The 18,529-nt window shown below is 43.2% G+C and overlaps 1 protein-coding gene across 1 annotated transcript in view; it reads right to left on the reverse strand.

Moving 5' to 3' along the window:
- The window catches only part of LOC124775989 (sodium-coupled monocarboxylate transporter 1-like), a 150,717-nt gene that overhangs the window by 75,165 nt on the left and 57,023 nt on the right, over window positions 1-18,529 (reverse strand). Inside the window, exon 5 of the mRNA XM_047250830.1 lies at window positions 6,883-6,950. Coding sequence (XP_047106786.1) covers window positions 6,883-6,950 — 68 coding nt within the window. The remainder of the gene's footprint in view (window positions 1-6,882; window positions 6,951-18,529) is intronic.

The following is an 18,529-nucleotide window of genomic DNA, read 5'->3' on the forward strand; positions in this document are numbered from 1 at the left end:
GCAAGTTGGAAAATAGTACAAGTACACCGAGACGTATACTGGAAGAACGGTTTGATGTGTATGAATGTGACTAACTGGACTTGTTGATCTAGATCAGGAAAAGAACATCAGAATACTATAAACTGTCATAACTATTTTAAAAATCATGCTGTTTCTGAGTGTTAATACGAAAGGGTTTAAGTGGCACTGAACTTCATCTTCAACAGAAAAACTGAGTTGCAAAGATGTCTGAAAAAAGAAGGCGTATGTTTACATGTCCAGTAATGTGCTGGACTGAGTGGATACGGATTTCGTGTTCGCCTGGGTTATGCCAGGGGCAGAGTTACAGTCCATTTCTCTTGGAGGAGGGGGGGGGGGGGGGTGACTGTTGAGTATAATCAAAACTACTAAAGAAGCTTTGCGACTTCCTTTATACGAGGTGGCAAAGATCACTAGGAAGAAATGAGAAAATTGGTTCGATTGTAACACATTTACATCTACATTAGATGGATACACTTCAAATAAGGGTCAGGCAGAGGATTCATCGAACCACCTTCACAATAATTCTTCATTATTTCAATCTCGAACAGCGTTTTGATAAAGCAAACAGCTATATGTCTTTGTGCGAGCTCTGATTACCCTTATTTTATTATGAATATCGTTTCTCCCTATGTAGGTCGACGCCAGCAAAATACTTTCGCATTCGGAGGAGAAAGTTGGTGACTGAAATTTCGAGAGAAGGTTCCGCCGCAACGAAAAACGCCTTTGTTTTAATAATTTCCACCATAAATCTGCCCTATTCCCTATAATACCAAGCGTGCTGCTCTCCTTTGGACTTTCTCGATGTTCTGTGTGAATGCTATATGGTAAGGAGCCCACACCGCGCAGCAGTACTCCAACAGACGACGGACAAGCGTAGTGTAGGCAGTTTCTTTAGCAGAGCTGTTGCATCTTCTATGTGTTCTGCCGATAAATCTCAGGCTTCGTTTCGCCTTCCCCACTACATTTTCTGCGTGTTATTTCCCATTTTATTTTATTGCAATCGTAATTCCAAGGTGTTTAGTTCCATTTACGGCCTTTAGAGCCGACTGATTTATCGTATAACCGAAGTATAACGGATTCCTTTTAGCACCCGTGTGAATAACCTCACACTTTTCATTATTTAGGGTCAACGCCAATTTCCAGACTATACTGATATCTTTTTTAAATCGTTTTGCAATTCGATTTGATCTTCTGACGACTTTAATAGACGATACACAACAGCATCATCTGCAAACAACTTAAGACGGCTGCTCAGATTAGCTCCTAAATCGTTTACATAGACGAGGAACAGCAGAGAGCCTTTGATATATTGCGGGGAACGCCAGAAATCACTTCTGTTTTACTCTGGGACTTTCCGTCAATTACTACGAACGGGCCAGCCGATGTGGCCGAGCGGTTCTAGACGCTACAGTCCAGAACCGCGCTGCTACTACGGTCGCAGGTTCGAATCCTATCTCGGGCATGGATGAAATCTGTGTGAAATCTTATGGGACTTAACTGCTAAGGTCATCAGTCCCTAAGCTTACACACTACTTAACCTAAATTATCCTAAGGACAAACACACACACCCATGGCTGAGGGAGGACTCGAACCTCCGCCGGTATCAGCCGCACAGTCCGTGACTGCAGCGCCTTATACCGCTCGGCTGATCCCGCGCGGCATGAATGTGTGTGATGTTCTTAGGTTAGTTAGGTTTCAGTAGTTCTCAGTTCTAGGGGACTGATGACCTCAGAAATTAAGTCCCGTAGTGCTCAGAGCCATTTTTGAACTACGAACGGGGACCTCTCTGACAGGAAATCACCAATCCAGTCAAGATTATGTCAGCTGTTACATATGTCGTGAAGCATTCATTTAATATCGATGCTGTCATGGCTGTCTCCTTTTCTGATTGATACAGCCGAGTAACTAAGAATTTCGAACAAAAATTAGGACAAGGCGGTGATACAGTTCACAGAGGATAACTGTGAATTGTGAAGATTTCGGATAAATACGATGCAAAGAGTTTACTTTGCTCGTTCTAAGACGTGTTAGAAAGAAATTAGGTTCACCGAGGAAAAAGAAAGTCAGGAAATATTAGCCCGAGATAGAATTATTCAAAGGCCAGTCAATCGTTTATCAGCTGAAAGTGCAGTGCTTTTCACTGAGAGTAACATTTTGTACAGCAGTCGACAAAAACTGTAAAATATTTGAGGAATTTTTTTCCATGTATTACAGCTGCACTTGCTTTTCACTTACTGTTCAGAAAACTAATTCTGTGAACATTGGACCGACTTTAGAGCTGTGTAAAAAATAACAATCTGAGCACAATACAATAACTAACATTACAATATGACCATACCATGGTGTACAAAACCTCCCACTGTCACATGGGGCAGGTTTCGTTTACGTTCATATTGTAAGAATCGGCTAATATAATGCTTAGCTGCTTTCTAGACATATCTGAAGCATTTAAAATGTAAAATGGTGCAAAAACATCAAAATTCTGAGAAAAGTTTGGAATAACCAGTAGGAAAAAGACGGGTAATGTAGAAGAACTAAGGATATGGACTTAAGATGGGCCGATATTTCTAAATGGGGACAAATTTCAGAAACTGATACCTGAGGGGATAAAAAATAAAGATGTTCATATCATCATATGTCCGGAAATTTGTTTCTAGGAGGCAAATTCACTTGGAGGTGGATGCAGACAGTGTAGGTTTCAATGATGAAAAGCGCACGTGATAACACACCAAGTAAGTGGGAATATTCTCCCTGTTTGATGATGTAACCTTCTTCTATTTGCAGGCGGACTTTTTTTTTTATTTTCTGATTAGCCGTTTCATAGATATAATTTCAAAGCAAGACGCTGCGATTTTGTATATCGTTGTAGCTATTCTGGAGGAGAGAACACGGATGTAAACCTTGAGCTCTCGTTGGTTACATCATATGTCTTTATTAATAAATACTCTCTGCGTTTGTCAGTCACGAGTCTGTAAATCAGTTCGTTAATGGGTGCAATATATGTGAGACAGTGGTGGAGCGTAGGTGTCACACCTGCTCGCTGTTACTATTGTGAAGGGCGATATGCACCTATTCACCAAGGAGGAATGGCAACTTCACGGCCGCATTTCAATACAGCATCGCCGCATTCAGTTGTTGTTACGAGTAGAGGACAATCATACGCAAAGCTGCAAGTGATAGCTTCTGCAAGAGAGAGCTTTCTATACAGACATATTACGTCAATACGCGTCAATAAAGTGACAATGAAATGTACTGCACATTTTGGCAGTAAATGAAAATTCATTAGCTCTAATAAATAGCGCAGGAAAGAATGTTGAGTGAAATAAAACTTACCTTACTCCTGCTGCCTGAGGTCTCGCTGCTGCCACCAAAGACGTCTACTTGGATCGGCAACGGTTCTATTGTTACGTAAAGACAGTGGGCTCTTTCTGCATAACTGTTCCGAGTTTGTGTAAATGACACCCTGAATTCCTTCACTTCGGGGAGTACCTTCCAGAGCGAAGCGACAAAGGTGTAAAGTATCATTTGTCTTAAAATTCTTCGTCTTGTTAGCAACCCTGTTCTTGACAAACGCCCTAATACGTTAAATAGCGTTGAATCAGCTGTGCGGTACATTCAAGCACGGAAGTTTCTTTTCCTTATCCACTAAGCGCAATACACTTTCCAAAAAGTATTATTATGACCCAAAGATCAGTCGCGCATATTCCAGTGCGTAAGCTTCAGTAAATTCCCGCCATGGCAGGGCATTAAACAGAAGCTCCACATTGTTGGGTTCCTCCTATGCAGTAACGCAGTCCTTTCTCGATTTCCTGGATGGGTTCGTTGATACTGAATTTATCATCGTGTGATATGGAACCTGGTCTACAAGAATTGCAGATCTGTTTGTTAATTTTTTGAGAACGCTCCTAAATTACTCTTTGTTGTGTCCGGCATTCGTCTCAGAATGATAACCTACTCCTCCTTTTTTGTGCAATGAAACATAAGTCAGCATTTTGCACGAACCAGTCTTCGTCCCCGGTGTGTCTCTTTCCAGGACCGGGTGGTGTCTCAATCCCGCCTTGTTAGCCATTCCATCCCTGATCAGTTTCTCTGTGATAATCATATACATTTTCCGACACATCATGCGTCTTTTGTTCCTGCCATCCAAACTTTCTGGAATGATTTGCACCACACCAATTATCAATAGTGTAATAGACAGTCCATCCAATGTTTCGTAAGTGTTTGATTTCCCGCAAGAACTCGCCCCTTTTTCCTGAAAAGTTGTTATTTTCCAGCAGCAAAGGTTGAATATAGAATGCTTTTTGTATACGAAGCGCATTTTCCGAACACCACGCCAAAGGGTAGTCTCATTTTTATCAGGAAAGTCTACCGCTTCATTCGTCAACTTTTCAATACGGCTGCTATAGTTGAAAATGGCTTTTGCATATTTATGTCGTGGATTTTCCTTCTTATGATTCCCTGTGTAAACTCATCCAATGAAGACTTCTTCCGCCTGCCGGAATTACTTTCTTTTATTTTTATTTTTATTTTATTTATTTTTTTATTTATTTATTTTTGTTATGGAGGACGAAGTTTCAGTATACTCTCTCGGAAGCCCGCGCACGGCTCTTGTTCGGCCTCTAAGAAGCACGCGCACTGATAACCATAGATTTTTCACAAGTTTGTAAACGATGCATGGTTTCATACAGGTACAAGGCAACCGGCTGTGTTACGATGACTCTTTCAAACGAGTACACAGCAACGAATGGGATCACGATTGTTATCTATCCGACGGGAAGCCCCGCTGTAAATACTGAGACTATGAAGTGGAAATAGTGGCTGGAGGCTACATTGCACACGCGATCAAGACCGCGTTAAGACTCAAAAGCAAATAAAGTAATGATTTTATATTAGCGCTTTATGTAGATTTTTGTGCATAGAAATTACAGCTTTGAAAGGTAACAACAGAGCTTGTATCTTCATTTCTCGTTAATATGAATCTTCACCATGCGAACTGCGGTAATCTACATTCACCATTATTAGGAGAAAATGTATAATCTGAAAGTGAGGAAAATTTGCCTGTAAGTAAAGAATGATTGTAACTTTAAGCGGTAAAAAGGACGTTTTACTCCTAGTGACGGTCTGACTTCTGTGACTCCACACAGTGAGACTCGCCAAAAATTGCCCGATAAAGCACGCCTTCTCTTAAATACTACCACGTATTCCCCTCCCCCCCTCCCCCGCCTCACTGAACTAAAATTTATCATTCGTGCACCAAAAATGTAACTATTCCCACAATTCCCAGAAGATGGAACTCGTAGATGTATGTCATACTCTGTAACCAGAATACTAGCTCAAAGTCAAGGGTCAACTACAAGGTGCTGTGGAAAATCATGCCGAAGATATTAGTAGCACAGGTAAGGAAGTACAGTTGGAGAATATCGAAATGAATTCAGGAATGGTAGAAGATATTTACCCCAAAACAACTGATAGAACATAGAGTCTTAAAAAACATAAGAGATGTAGTAACTCTCGTGGCCTTCACAGAGGCATTTGAAAAAATGGTTCAAATGGCTCTGAGCACTATGGGACTCAACTGCTGAGGTCATAAGTCCCCTAGAACGTAGAACTACTTAAACCTAACCAACCTAAGGACATCACAAAAATCCATGCCCGAGGCAGGATTCGAACCTGCGTCCGTAGGGGTCGCGCGGTTCCAGACTGTAGCGCCTAGAACCGCTCGGTCACACCGGCCGGCAGAGGCATTTGACTTCATCGACAGGAGGACTCTTACAAGGATGAAGAAGAGAGGACTGGTCGGCAGTAAACGGGAACTAATAACGGTGATTCTGACAAAGAGAAGGGCGAGATTTAGAGGACCACTATCTTGAAAGTATTTGAAAGGAAGACTGCTGTCGACAGAGAGATGGATTATCCCCATTTTCGTTCAGCGTAGCAATAGACGAGGTGATCAGATAGCAGGGAGCCATAAGCGAGTAATGAAAAGAGATATATACAATAAAGACGCTACAAGGCCATGGTGAGGTACGTAGCCATTTATACAACTGAGACAATAACACTGAGATGAAATAGTCCACGAAAACAACAAAAAGAAAAGAGAAGAAAACGAAGAAGTTCCAAGACACAAAGAGATGGGGTGAGAAATGGCTGTGAAGACTTGGGAAAGAACTGTACTGGATCATGAGTATAACAGTAGACGTTAAATTGAAAATAACTAGTTTTGACAGACATGTAATCAGGATGAGTATGGATAGAATCGCGATATATGATGGGAAACAACAGAATAGACAAGAGGAAAAACAAGACCCAAATGCGTTGTTGAACTCGAGTCAAGCAAGGGGCTCACGATGATGGAAGGGAAGGAACATTGGAGAAGCATGTGCGTACCGACAAGATCGACGACAGAGGAGGATATAGTAAAAGAATAGGGCGTCCCCACAAAGCAGACAAGAGAAGAGGATACTGAAGATCCCAGAAGAGGAAGGAAATGAATAAAGATATTCTTGAAAGCGGAGGGCAAAATCTTATTCACGAAGAGGCTACCCGTTGTGGTAAAGAGGCAGTAACGCCAGAAGAAGAAAAAGTGTAAGAGGAAGAAGGAAATAAATTACAACTTCACTCGTAAACACCATGATATCCTTCAGTTCCGATAACCCTCTGCTGGAGGCTTTGTTGCCTACAAAATACATTCAGATAGTGAATTTACATCGACAAGACTGCAGTAAACATTTTGAAGCGTTATGAAGAGAGCCCTCGGCTCATCTGTTAGTGGACTCAGTCCGTAAGCTGCTGCTACGTGTGTAAACAGTCATATATCACGGAAACTATGCTATGTTTTAGGTATATTATTTATTTACTCACCAACATAGTGTAGAAGATACACACAGCGCATACTATAGGTGAGATCACGTGCACACCGATACCAGAAACTGAAAGAAAGGAACATAGAGAATTACAGACACTCGCCTAAAACAATAAGTGAATTGATATGTTGTATGTGCACATGCGTAACAGTGTGATGTGATAATTCGGAAATTCTTCTGGCAATATATTTGAAATACATTTGGCCAAATCAAATATTTATGTTACTATTAGTTATTTTACGGATATGGCCCGCTAGAACTGAATGTATACCAGGGCAGTAGAAACAATCTTCTATAATTTCATGAAGTGTTTACTAACAGATCTGTTATAGTTACAGTACATGCGTTTGGTGATAAGTGTCGAACCAAATGATTCATTCTCAAGCCTGACCTTCGGAAGCAAGTGCCTAGTCTTCATAGCAAAGATAAGAATGGTAATATATGCTTTACAAAGTGATCGCAGATAACTGTCACAATCAAAATATGCCTACTTGGCAAATGTGATTCTGACTTGCTAAGTAATCACATCTTGATTGTGACGAGAATCTGCAGTCACTTTGTAAAGCACGTATCGCCGTTTTGGTGTTTGTTATTAAGGTTAGGCACTTACAGTGCAGCCCCAGTGGGTCAGGCCTGAGAATAAACCATTTGGTTTGAATCTTGTTACCAAATATATGAACTGCAATTGTGACAGATTTGTTAATAAACGCTTCCTAGCATGCTAAAAACGTTATTGGTCCTTTATCAACAAAATGATCAAACTGTAAAATTCTTCTATAATTTAGGACTAGTAAGTGAAAATCAGAGAAAACGATTTCCATTGAGTTTAAATCTGGAAGGAGCTTCTGAGAAATCTGTTATTATCTTAATACAATAGCCTTCGTAAATTGCTGTAGTGTACGGTATTTGAGAATTACAGCTGATAGTTACTGAAGACGGTGTAAGATGAAAGTGGCGAAAAATAGTAAAAAAAGTAGATGTTATGAACGGACGGCAGGTAAATCCGTTGTAATGGAAATGAGGAATTAATAAGGCTGATTCACCTGCCTCTACCAATGCCTTCAAATACCACAGGAAATGTTTCCATACTCTCGACTCGCTAAGTACAAACTATTAATCCTCCATAAGAACTGAACAGGACTTTTTTCTAGCAAATTTAATAAAGTAAATATTTATACTGGGCTTCGTTTTTGGTGCAGACCACGGTTTTCGAGCTATTCAAGAAAAACGCGTTTGAAGGTAACTTTTGTACATTTTTCTTGAATAATCCGAAATTATGGGCTGTAGTGAAAACGCACTACAATAGGAAATTTAGCTATATCAAATTTCCTGCAAAAAGGTCCCGTTCATTTTTTCTATAGGACTAACAGTTTACAGGTAGCGAGCGAGGGAGTTTGGAAATCTTGCACTTGGTTTCTGACGCCATTACGAGTTTCATGAAACCAGTGGTAGGGGAGATGAACAAACCCACATGTTTTCAGACAACCAATTACACGCTTAAAGCAATATTATCAGTCAGATATACACTACTGGCCATTAAAACTGCTACACCACGAAGATGAGGTTCTACAGACGCGAAATTTAACCGACAGGAAGAGGATGCTGTGATATGCAAATGATGAGCTTTTCAGAGCATTCACACAACGTTGGCGCCGGTAGCGACACCTACAACGTGTTGACATTACCGATTTCTCACACACAAACAGCAGTTGACCGGCGTTGCCTGGTGAAACGTAGTTGTGATGCCTCGTGTAAGGAGGAGAAATGCGTACCATCACGTTTCCGACTTTGATAAAGGTCGGATTGTAGCCTATCGCGATTGCGGTTTATCGTATCGCGACATTGCTGCTCGCGTTACTCGAGATCCAATGACTGTTAGCAGAATATGGAATCGGTGGGTTCAGGAGGGTAATACGGGACGCCGTGCTGGATCCCAACGACCTCGTATCACTAGCAGTAGAGATGACAGGCATCTTATCTGCATGGCTGTAACGGATCGTGCAGCCACGTCTCGATCACTGAGTCAGCAGATGGGGACGTTTGCAAGACAAGAACCATCTGGACGAACAGTTCGCCGACATTTGCAGCAGCATGGACTATGAGCTCGGAGCCCATGGTTGCGGTTACCATTGACGCTGCATTACAGACAGGAGTGCCTGTGATGGTGTACTCTACGACGAACCTGAGTGCACGAATGGCAAATCGTCATTTTTTCACATAAATCCAGGTTCTGTTTACAGCATCATGATGGTCGCATCCGTGTTTGGGGACAACGCGGTGAACGCACATTGGAAGCGTGTATTCGTCATCGCCATACTGGCGTATCACCCGGCGTGATGGTATGGGGTGTCATTGGTTACACGTCTCGGTCACCTCTTGTTCGCATTGACGGCACTTTTAACAGTGGACGTTCCATTTCAGATGTGTTACGACCCGTGGTTCTATCCGCCATTCGATCCCTGCGAAACCCTACATTTCAGCAGGATAATGCGCGACCGCATGTTACAGGTCCTGTACGGCCCTTTCTGGATACAGAGAATGTTCGACTGCTGCCCTGGCCAGCACATTCTCCAGATCTCTCACCAAAGGAAGACGTCTGGTCAATGGTGGCCGAGCAACTGGCTCGTCACAATACGCCAGTCACTACTCTTAATGAACTCTGGTATCGTGTTTGAGCTGCATGGGCAGCTGTATCTGTACACGCCATCCAAGCTCTGTTTGACTCAATGCCCAGACGTATCAAGGCCGTTATGACGGCCAGAGGTGGTTGTTGTGGGTACTGCTTTCTCGGGATCTATGCACCCAAATTACGTGAGAATGTAATCACACGTCAGTTCTAGTATAGTATATATGTCCAATGAATACCCGTTTAGCATCTGCATTTCTTCTTGGTGTAGCAATTTTAATGGCCAGTAGTGTAGAAACTACAGTAGTCTAGAGTGAAATGATAACGCTGTGGATCGTACACATGTGGTTCAGTGTTTATTATGGGGAAATGATGAAAGCCATCATTTATTTGGTGCATTATTACATTATTGCAATTTCGTCTACAAGAAGATGTTTACAAAATATGGCGATTACACTAGGTATGGATCTCTTTAAAATAAGTCAGTCTAACCGTCCATTTCTTATCTGTAACTCATAATATCTCTAACGTAGTTGTGTTCCACTCAGAACGTACTTCCTGGAGCGAAATATACCACGAGCGAACGTTAGGATCGCTTTTATCAGCCTTTTGATTCGTCTGGTTATGTATGATCCCTACAATTTCCTCCCGTTTTCCGCTCTCACATCAACAGTTCCACCCAGTGCCCTGGTAATTTATGGTGCAGATTCCAATCTGTATCTTCTGCATTTTTAGCCTTATACTGGTCCCTCTGCTAATAGGAAGCTATTCGATTAACATTTGTCTTGATATCCTGTCTAGTACTCTGATCCCGTCATATTCCTTTCCGCATGGATATTACATACAGCCACCTCATATTTTGCGTTATCAGTCAATTTAATTTTCAGCATTGTTGTGTAGCACTGGTACGATTCGATTCCTTCTCTAGTTGTCCCACAGTTTACTTTTCAGTAAAAGAATTCATTTTGCGAAGCTACTTTATCAAATATGATGTAAGTTTCATAGCAGAAGACTTGCCTCTGCTAGTGTTCCTCTTGTACCTTCCGTTCATTGCTTGCCATGTATTATTTTACTTCAAGGTGGCAGCATTTATTACTCTTACAATATATTACCCAGTTACGGTAAGTCTGACATGAACCCAATTCTACAGGTACCCAATAACTTAGTCTAGCTTTCAGTTCCCATCAATTCATATTTTGTGCTCAGTACGGTGTTCATTCCATTAAAAATATTAAAACTTTGCTTTTGTTTACATCTAAACTCATCACACCATAAGACTATTGTACAGGCAGAGGGGAAAGTTATGTTTAAGAGAGACCCAGTCAGATTTTTGTCAGTCCCATCCCGCACACCTGTCGTTGCGAACGACGTTGCTCTGGGCGGCCGGCCTAATCATAAAAAAATGTCTAGATTGGGCTATGGATAGGACAAGCTACCACACTAGTGACGTAAACTGATTAGTGAAAATATTGCTCATTCGATGACGTGTCCTGTACGAGTGTGGCCGAAGTTCCAAAGTTCCAGTACGTGGTTTACATGTACGCCTACACCATACAATGTTCAAAATTCTGAGAAATTAAGAGGAAGCTGAAACTGATGATTTGATTCCTTACTGGTCTGAGTACCTATTGTTAGATCCACTTTGAATAATACTAGTCTATAAGACTCGATCAGTTGCATGCCAGTATCATATCTGACTTTCCGGTTCTGTTAACCGTGTCATTACTTCGTAGCTGTCGTAACTTTTCGTTCCCTATTACTAATCCCAGTTGCTTTCATTATCACCGACGACCCAGTCATTTATCAACTCCCTCCTCGTCATGAATCGGTTGAGAAAAGTCTGCGGCCACTGAAATACCTGCTGTCCTGCGCGAGTCTTCGCGCAGCGTATATTAATAATCTGTAATTTCTACACTGATGAGCCAAATCTTTATGTTCAGATGTTCAAATGTGTGTGAATTCCTACGGGACCAAACTACTGAGGTCATCGGTACCTAGACATATACACTACTTAAACAAACTTATGCTAAGAACGACAAATACACCCCTGCCCGAGGGAGGACTCGAACCCCCGCCAGGAGGGGACGTGCAATCCGTGACACGGCGCCTCAAACCGTGCGGCCACTCAGCGCGGCCAAAAACATTATGACCACTTCCGTAATTGTTTGTTTGTCCGTCTTTGGAACGAAATCCATCACCGATTCTGGATATCAGGGATCGGCCATTTTATTGGTAGGTTAGCGGAAGTAGGAGGTATTAGGATGTTTACGTACAGATCGTGTAATACGAAAAAAAATGGTTCAAATGGCTCTGAGAACTATGGGACTAAACATCTATGGTCATCAGTTCCCTAGAACTTAGAACTACTTAAACCTAACGAACCTAAGGACAGCACACAACACCCAGTCATCACGAGGCATGTAATCCGAGTAAATAACGAGCCGATGATTTGCGTACGCCGTGATGGCGCCCGATAGTGACACAGGCAAAATTTGATCGCCGAGACTTCAACTTCACTTTATTATAATGCTCCTCAAACCACTGCAGCATAGTTTGGCTCCAAGGCACGGAAAATTACATTGTTGAAAGATGACATCGCGTCCGCGGAAGGCATAAAGCATTAAGGGATGCAGGTGGTTCGCACCTATCAGTCTGCCTTCGATTACTACCACAGATCCCAAGCAAGAGCAGAAGAATGTCTGTCCTAGCATGCTACTGCTCCCACCAGCCTTTGTCCATGGCGCTCTGCATGTTTCGAGCCGCCGTTCACCCCGATGACGGCGGTTATGGAGACGAGCTAGTGCAGCAAAAGTGTAATTCACCTGAAGGGTCCCGTGCCCACTGCCATCGTAACTGACGATGTCGTTGAGTCAACATGTGAACACATAGGTGTGATCTGCTGCGTAACACATGTTCAACAATGTATAATGAACGGTGTGCCCCGTAACACTTGCGTGTGTTCCAGCATTGTGCTCTTTCATCAGAGATGCCACGAATGCATCCTACTTTACAGAGCAAACAAGTCCCCGAACCCCACGTTCTGTGCAGAGTCGTGGACGTAGTAGTTTCACAGTCCTTCTACCTCTTTCCGTAGATGCTCACGATAGTAGCATGTGAAAATTCGACGAGCCTCACCGTTTTCGAGATACCCGTCCACAGGCTCCCCGTGATAATAATCTACCCTTGGTTAAAGTCGCTTATCTCAATGGACTTCCGCATTTGCAGTTCATATCTTCGCTAGGGTGGCCCCCGTCCGTGTCTGTTCGCATACATACGTTTGTTACTGCATCTTTTGCCCCCAGCACCACTAGGCGGCTTCCAACGTCACGATGGGCGGTGGTGATAATGTTTTGGCGTATCGGTGTACACTTACCATGTGACTCTCTGATTTTTAGTAGTGTATATGAAAGCAATAATATATCGGACATATGTTCCTCGTAACTGATACGAGACACTGTAATTCTGCCTCACTTCCACCTTTCGCAGACGATAACATTGTCACCACCCTCTTTTGTACCATACAAATCTTACTCTCTGAAGTTCCCTCTATACCATGGAATTTATTCGCTGATATCTTAACAAGTGCTGTCATCTTGTCCCATCTTTCTGTCAAAGTTTCCAACGCGTTGTGTTCCTCGCCGATTCTGTAGAGAATCTCATCATTCTGTTTCTTATTTTCAAGATCCTTCTATAGCACCACATCACAAATGCTTCGATTCGTTTCAGGTTTACTCACAGCTCGTGATTCATTTCCTTCTCAGAAATTTCGTCCTCAGACTTTGGCCGATATTTGATACGGGGCTGCACGACAGAATTAAAGGATAACTTAGTGACAGAATTGAAGGATCACTTAGTGACTCCCACTGTAACGCACAAGTTTCCGATGTGGCTCAGAGATGCTAAGAACTTCCTTTGTAATGGTGAAAAAGCTTGGCACACTGCAACGTCACACTCGAGTTCGGTGATGCCTGAACAGGAGGGTGTCGTCACGTTCGAGGACAATGGCCAAATCTCGGAAGTTCATGTAAGTTCATGTGGCTTCATGTGGGTTAAAGAAGTCGCATTGACACCAATTTTCACCACAATTTTTCTCAACGCCACCGTGGATGTGTCACATGATAAGAAGACCGTCGCTGATCCTGTTGTCCACATTCCAGTTTCCTTAAAAATGGTCTCTAGTTGATCCAATCTGTTGTAGCGGCACCACCGTTTATTATAGGGAAAGTTAGTTTTGTGTGATATTCTGAGCATGGGCCAGATTGCAGGATGTTACACTGATCAGCGGTTGCGAAGTGGAATGGAGGCCACAGGGCCATCGAACTGTTCAAAAAACACAGAGGTTCGCATGGAACAAGCTATAGGCAGAAGGGGCCCACTGGCGCAACCAGGGTGTGCGGTGTACCTGACTCGGAGCGATGCATTAGCGAAACACAGGCACGCAGCCGAGTATAAATAGGTGTCGTTTTCTAACGAGATTCATTCAAGTGTGGCAGCTCTCCTGGACGGCAGGGCGCGTCACTCCGCCGGGCTATACGTAGCAACAGATGGGGCGACAGCATGCCAGTCCACGGCGGGTCGTTGGTTCGACCCTCTGAGGCCGACGTGGGGTCCACAGCCAGCCAGGGCGGGCCAGTCTTCGGCTCGTTACCGCGGGCAGTCATCTCGGCTCCCGACACACGCCGGAGACTTTTGCGGCTAGAGGCCGCAAATTCCGACGCAGGATCGCCGGTGGTCGTTGCCGACGTGTTCCCAGCTATGCCAGCAGAGGAAGAAGCAGCAGCAGTGCCGGCCTACGGCTCCCGGTGAAGCAGCGCGGAGTCAATGCGGATGGTGGCAGCTGATTCGGCTGCTGGCACAGCCATCCTGACGTAATGGGAACTCTACAGCTGGCGAACAAGGCGGGTATGACACAGCGTTGCGTTGCACAGGTCGCTGGAGCAGTGGCCTCAGCATTGCAGGGCCTGTGACGCAGACCGAGGTCAACGAAGCACTGTGGTGGAAACCAATAAATCATTTGAAAAGCTCAGCCGAGTTTTAATACGGCATCTCCTGGCACCAATCCACTACACTGTACATGAGGACAAACGTTGTAGTATTGATGCACTGCAAAGGTGTGCGATAATATTAAATAGGGATGCAGAGACGATTTGAAACGACCGACAGAGTCAACAGTGTCAACGGTTGTCACGAACATCTTCCTGTTGCTCATGGCACTGCCGACTGTCGTTTTCATCTGTCAAATGTGAAGAACATAACGTCCCAGAGAAAGGGATGGTTCCATTGGAACCATTTCTGCCACCCCCTGAAGCCATTTCGGTCGACTCTGAGCGGCGGTGCGACTGAAATGTTCTCCTGAGCCACCCAAAAGACACCTGCGTGATTTCTATGCTGAGTGTCGCTGCTCAAGGAAAAGTCAAAGGAAGGGTTGAAATGGGTAAGAGGGGTATGACGACCTTCTCGTCGTGTGACACGACCACAATGGGGATAAGCACAATTGTTTCGAAATTTGGCACCTCTGTAACATTGTTAGCCCTCCTTTCGACTCGAATGAATATCTGAATTGTGACCTTTTTCTTCTCATGTGTCGACATCCAGCTGTTCAAAGTGTCCCAGAGCCCGAGGCTACCGTCACAAGGCAAGCTTTTGCATAATTACAGAGGAAGGTTGTAGGCATCTTTGAGCCTAATTTCAAACTTGTACGTCGCATTGGAAGTCATTTACAGGGCTTCGAAAAAGAGTTCCTTTAATTTCGTTGCCCATTGTAGTGTACTCCTTCCGGCCAGATATGACCTCTTTACCTATGCTAGTATACACCTTAAGTCCTCCTTTCTTCGTCAGGTTGTTATTTTGCTTTCAGTGTAGCAGATCACCGTCAGTTTGTTATCATATTGGCCCCAGCACTAACGTTAAGATTGTCGCTAGTCTCATGTATACTGCTTCTCATTAACATCGCCTCTGAACCCATTTTCTGTACTCATTACATCGTTCATTTCATTCAGCAGATCCTGTGAGTCTTCTTCATTTTTCAGAGGGTAGAAACCTCATCAGGAAATATTATTGTTGATACTACATCATCCTGAAATTTTATCCCAGTCTGTAACCTTCCTTGTATTTCCGTCGTTGTTCATTCGATGCACGATATGCGATCAAAAGAACCCCGTATGTACCGCGGAGTTGATGACTAAATCTCACGAGAGGCGGTACCGCTGGTATGAAAGGAGGTGGGTACTGTGTTGTCAGTAGGGAAACAGACAGAGCAGACTGGGTCTCCTAAGCGATCTTAGTGGACCAGTCAATGGATGTCACCTAAGTAACAGATCCATTGGTACTTTTAAATGGACTAAGTACCGAACGCAATAAAACGTTTATTTAAAATTGTTACGGCTTTGATCAAAATATGACCATCTGCAGGCCACTTATACGATGATGGTAGGGGTGGCGGTGAATGGAGCGGGTGTTACGAGTCCACGACCGTCAAGTGAGCAGTTGGCTTTCGTGGAGTCATGACATCTGCTCCGTTCACTGCCACCCCAACCATGACGGTATAAATGGTCTGAATATTTCCAAATTCTCGCCGAAACCGGTAACCATTATCAAGAAATATTTTATTGCAATCAAGACAGTTTTAATCCATTTTAAGGTATTTTGAGTCAGACTGCTGCTTCTCCACTAGAAATATTCTCAGAAATTACCAAATCCATCAGTATATTTCAACTCTTTAAAATTTCTCAAGTCGATTTTGAGTGTGTACTCCATAAGCGAAGGAACAATCACAGCTAAACCAAGACCTGGGTACCTCATATACTGACGGATAGGGACCGCCGAAAACAGTGGAGGGTGGTTCTAAAAAATTGCCTGTAATCGGTGCATGAAGTCACTCGAGAGATCCAAAATGCTGCGAGCAGTCCAGCTAGCGCAATGACTGTCCGTAAGGAGTTAAAAGAATGGCGTACCGTACTTGAGATGCTCGTTACGAGTCACAGATATCTGTAATCAATGCTAAGCGATTCTTGAGGAGGATACTGGATACTGCAAAGGAATGATTTGGAAACGAATGATTTGGAGTGATGAATCACGCTATTCGCTGTGGCAATCCAACTGAACGGTTTGGGTCTGACATATGCGTGGAGATCTTCATCTGGCTTCGCGTGTAGTGAAAGTACAGAGGACGTAGTGGTACATTACAGGGTTATTTCTCGCGATAAGTGTGGTCCCCTTATTATGCTTAGGAAAATGCCGAGTGGGGAAGGACATGAACACTTTTATGACATTGTCTACTGTGTACAGTAGAAGAATATTTAGGAGATGATTGTTGTTTGTGTCAGCATTACAACGTACCTTGTCATAAACGGCCTCTGTAAGCCAATAGTTCGTTGACAATAACGTTCCTGAAACAATAACATTCCTCACCTGTCAACAGTCTCAACCAGAACATCGAATTCGCTCCAGACACTAGCATCCAGCATCGGTACCCTGCATGGTTTCGGTTCTTGAAGAAGAATGGCCTACCATATGTCCACAGATATTCAGAAACCTCATGAAATTGCCTCCAGTAGAGTTCAAGTCGTCATTAAGGCGAACGATGGACGGCCTACATGCTGATATCCAATAAATGGTGTCCATGTACCGTTGATCAGATAATTGAATACATAGTGGGAGCGAAAGGGTGCATCCCTGTCACATACACCTTTTCTGTACCAACCACTTTGTTCTTCGTCTTTTTTCATCTGCCTTATTTCATCGGAAGTTTTTTAAGGCTGTCTTATACCCGCCCTTTAACACTAGATTCACCATGTATCACATTCATTTTCCTCCTATTACGCCATCATATAATTTCAATTTAGGTGTATCCTCTGCCTTGTTTGACCATACGTCTTTCAAAGCTGTATTTTACGCTCACTCTAATACTAGATTCAATATAAATACGATGATTTAAAGAATCGCTTAGCATTGATTACAGATATCTGTGACTCGTAACGAGCATCTCAAGTACGGTACGCCATTCTTTTAACTCCTTACGGACAGTCATTGCGCTAGCTGGACTGCTCGCAGCATTTTGGATCTCTCGAGTGACTTCATGCACCGATTACAGGCAATATATTATACAGGGTGGTCTATTGATCGTGACCGGGCCAAATATCTCAAGAAATAAGTGTCAATCGAAAAAACTACAAAGAACGGAATTTGTCTAGCTTGAAGGGGAAAACCAGATGGCGCTATGGTTGACTCGCTAGACGGCTCTGCCACAGGTCAAACGGATATCAACTGCGTTTTTTTAAAATAGGAACCCCATTTTTTATTTCATATTCGTGTAGTACGTAACGAAATATAAATGTTTTAGTTCGACAACTTTTTTCACTTTGTGATTGATGGCGCTGCCATAGTCACAAATATATGGCTCACAATTTTAGACGAACAGTTGGTAACAGGTAGGATTTTTAAATTAAAATACAGAACCCAGGTACGTTGAACATTTCATTTCGGTTGTTTCAATGTGATATGCGTACCTTTGTGAACTTATCATTTCTGAGAACGCATGCTGTTACAGCGTGATTACCTGTAAATACCACATCAATGCAATAAATCCTCAAAATGTGGTCCGTCAACCTCAATGCATTTGGCAATACGTGTAACGACATACCTCTCAACAGCGAGTAGTTCGCCTTCCGTAATGTTCGCACATGCATGGACAATGCGCTGACGCATGTTGTCAGGCGTTGTCGGTGGATCACGATAGCAAATATCCTTCAAATTTCCCCACAGAAAGAAATCCGGGGAGGTCAGATCCGGTGAACGTGCCGGCCATGGTATGGTGGGTGCTTCGACGACCAATCCACCTGTCATAAAATATGCTATTCAGTACCGCTTCAACCGCACGAGAGTTATGTGCCGGACATCTATCATGTTGGAAGTACATCGCCATTCTGTCATGCAGTGAAGCATCTTGTAGTAACATCGGTATAACATTACGTAGGAAATCAGAATACATTGCACCATTTAGATTGCCACTGATAAAATG

This window comes from Schistocerca piceifrons, chromosome 2, assembly GCF_021461385.2.
Source record: "Schistocerca piceifrons isolate TAMUIC-IGC-003096 chromosome 2, iqSchPice1.1, whole genome shotgun sequence".
NCBI lineage: Eukaryota > Metazoa > Arthropoda > Insecta > Orthoptera > Acrididae > Schistocerca > Schistocerca piceifrons.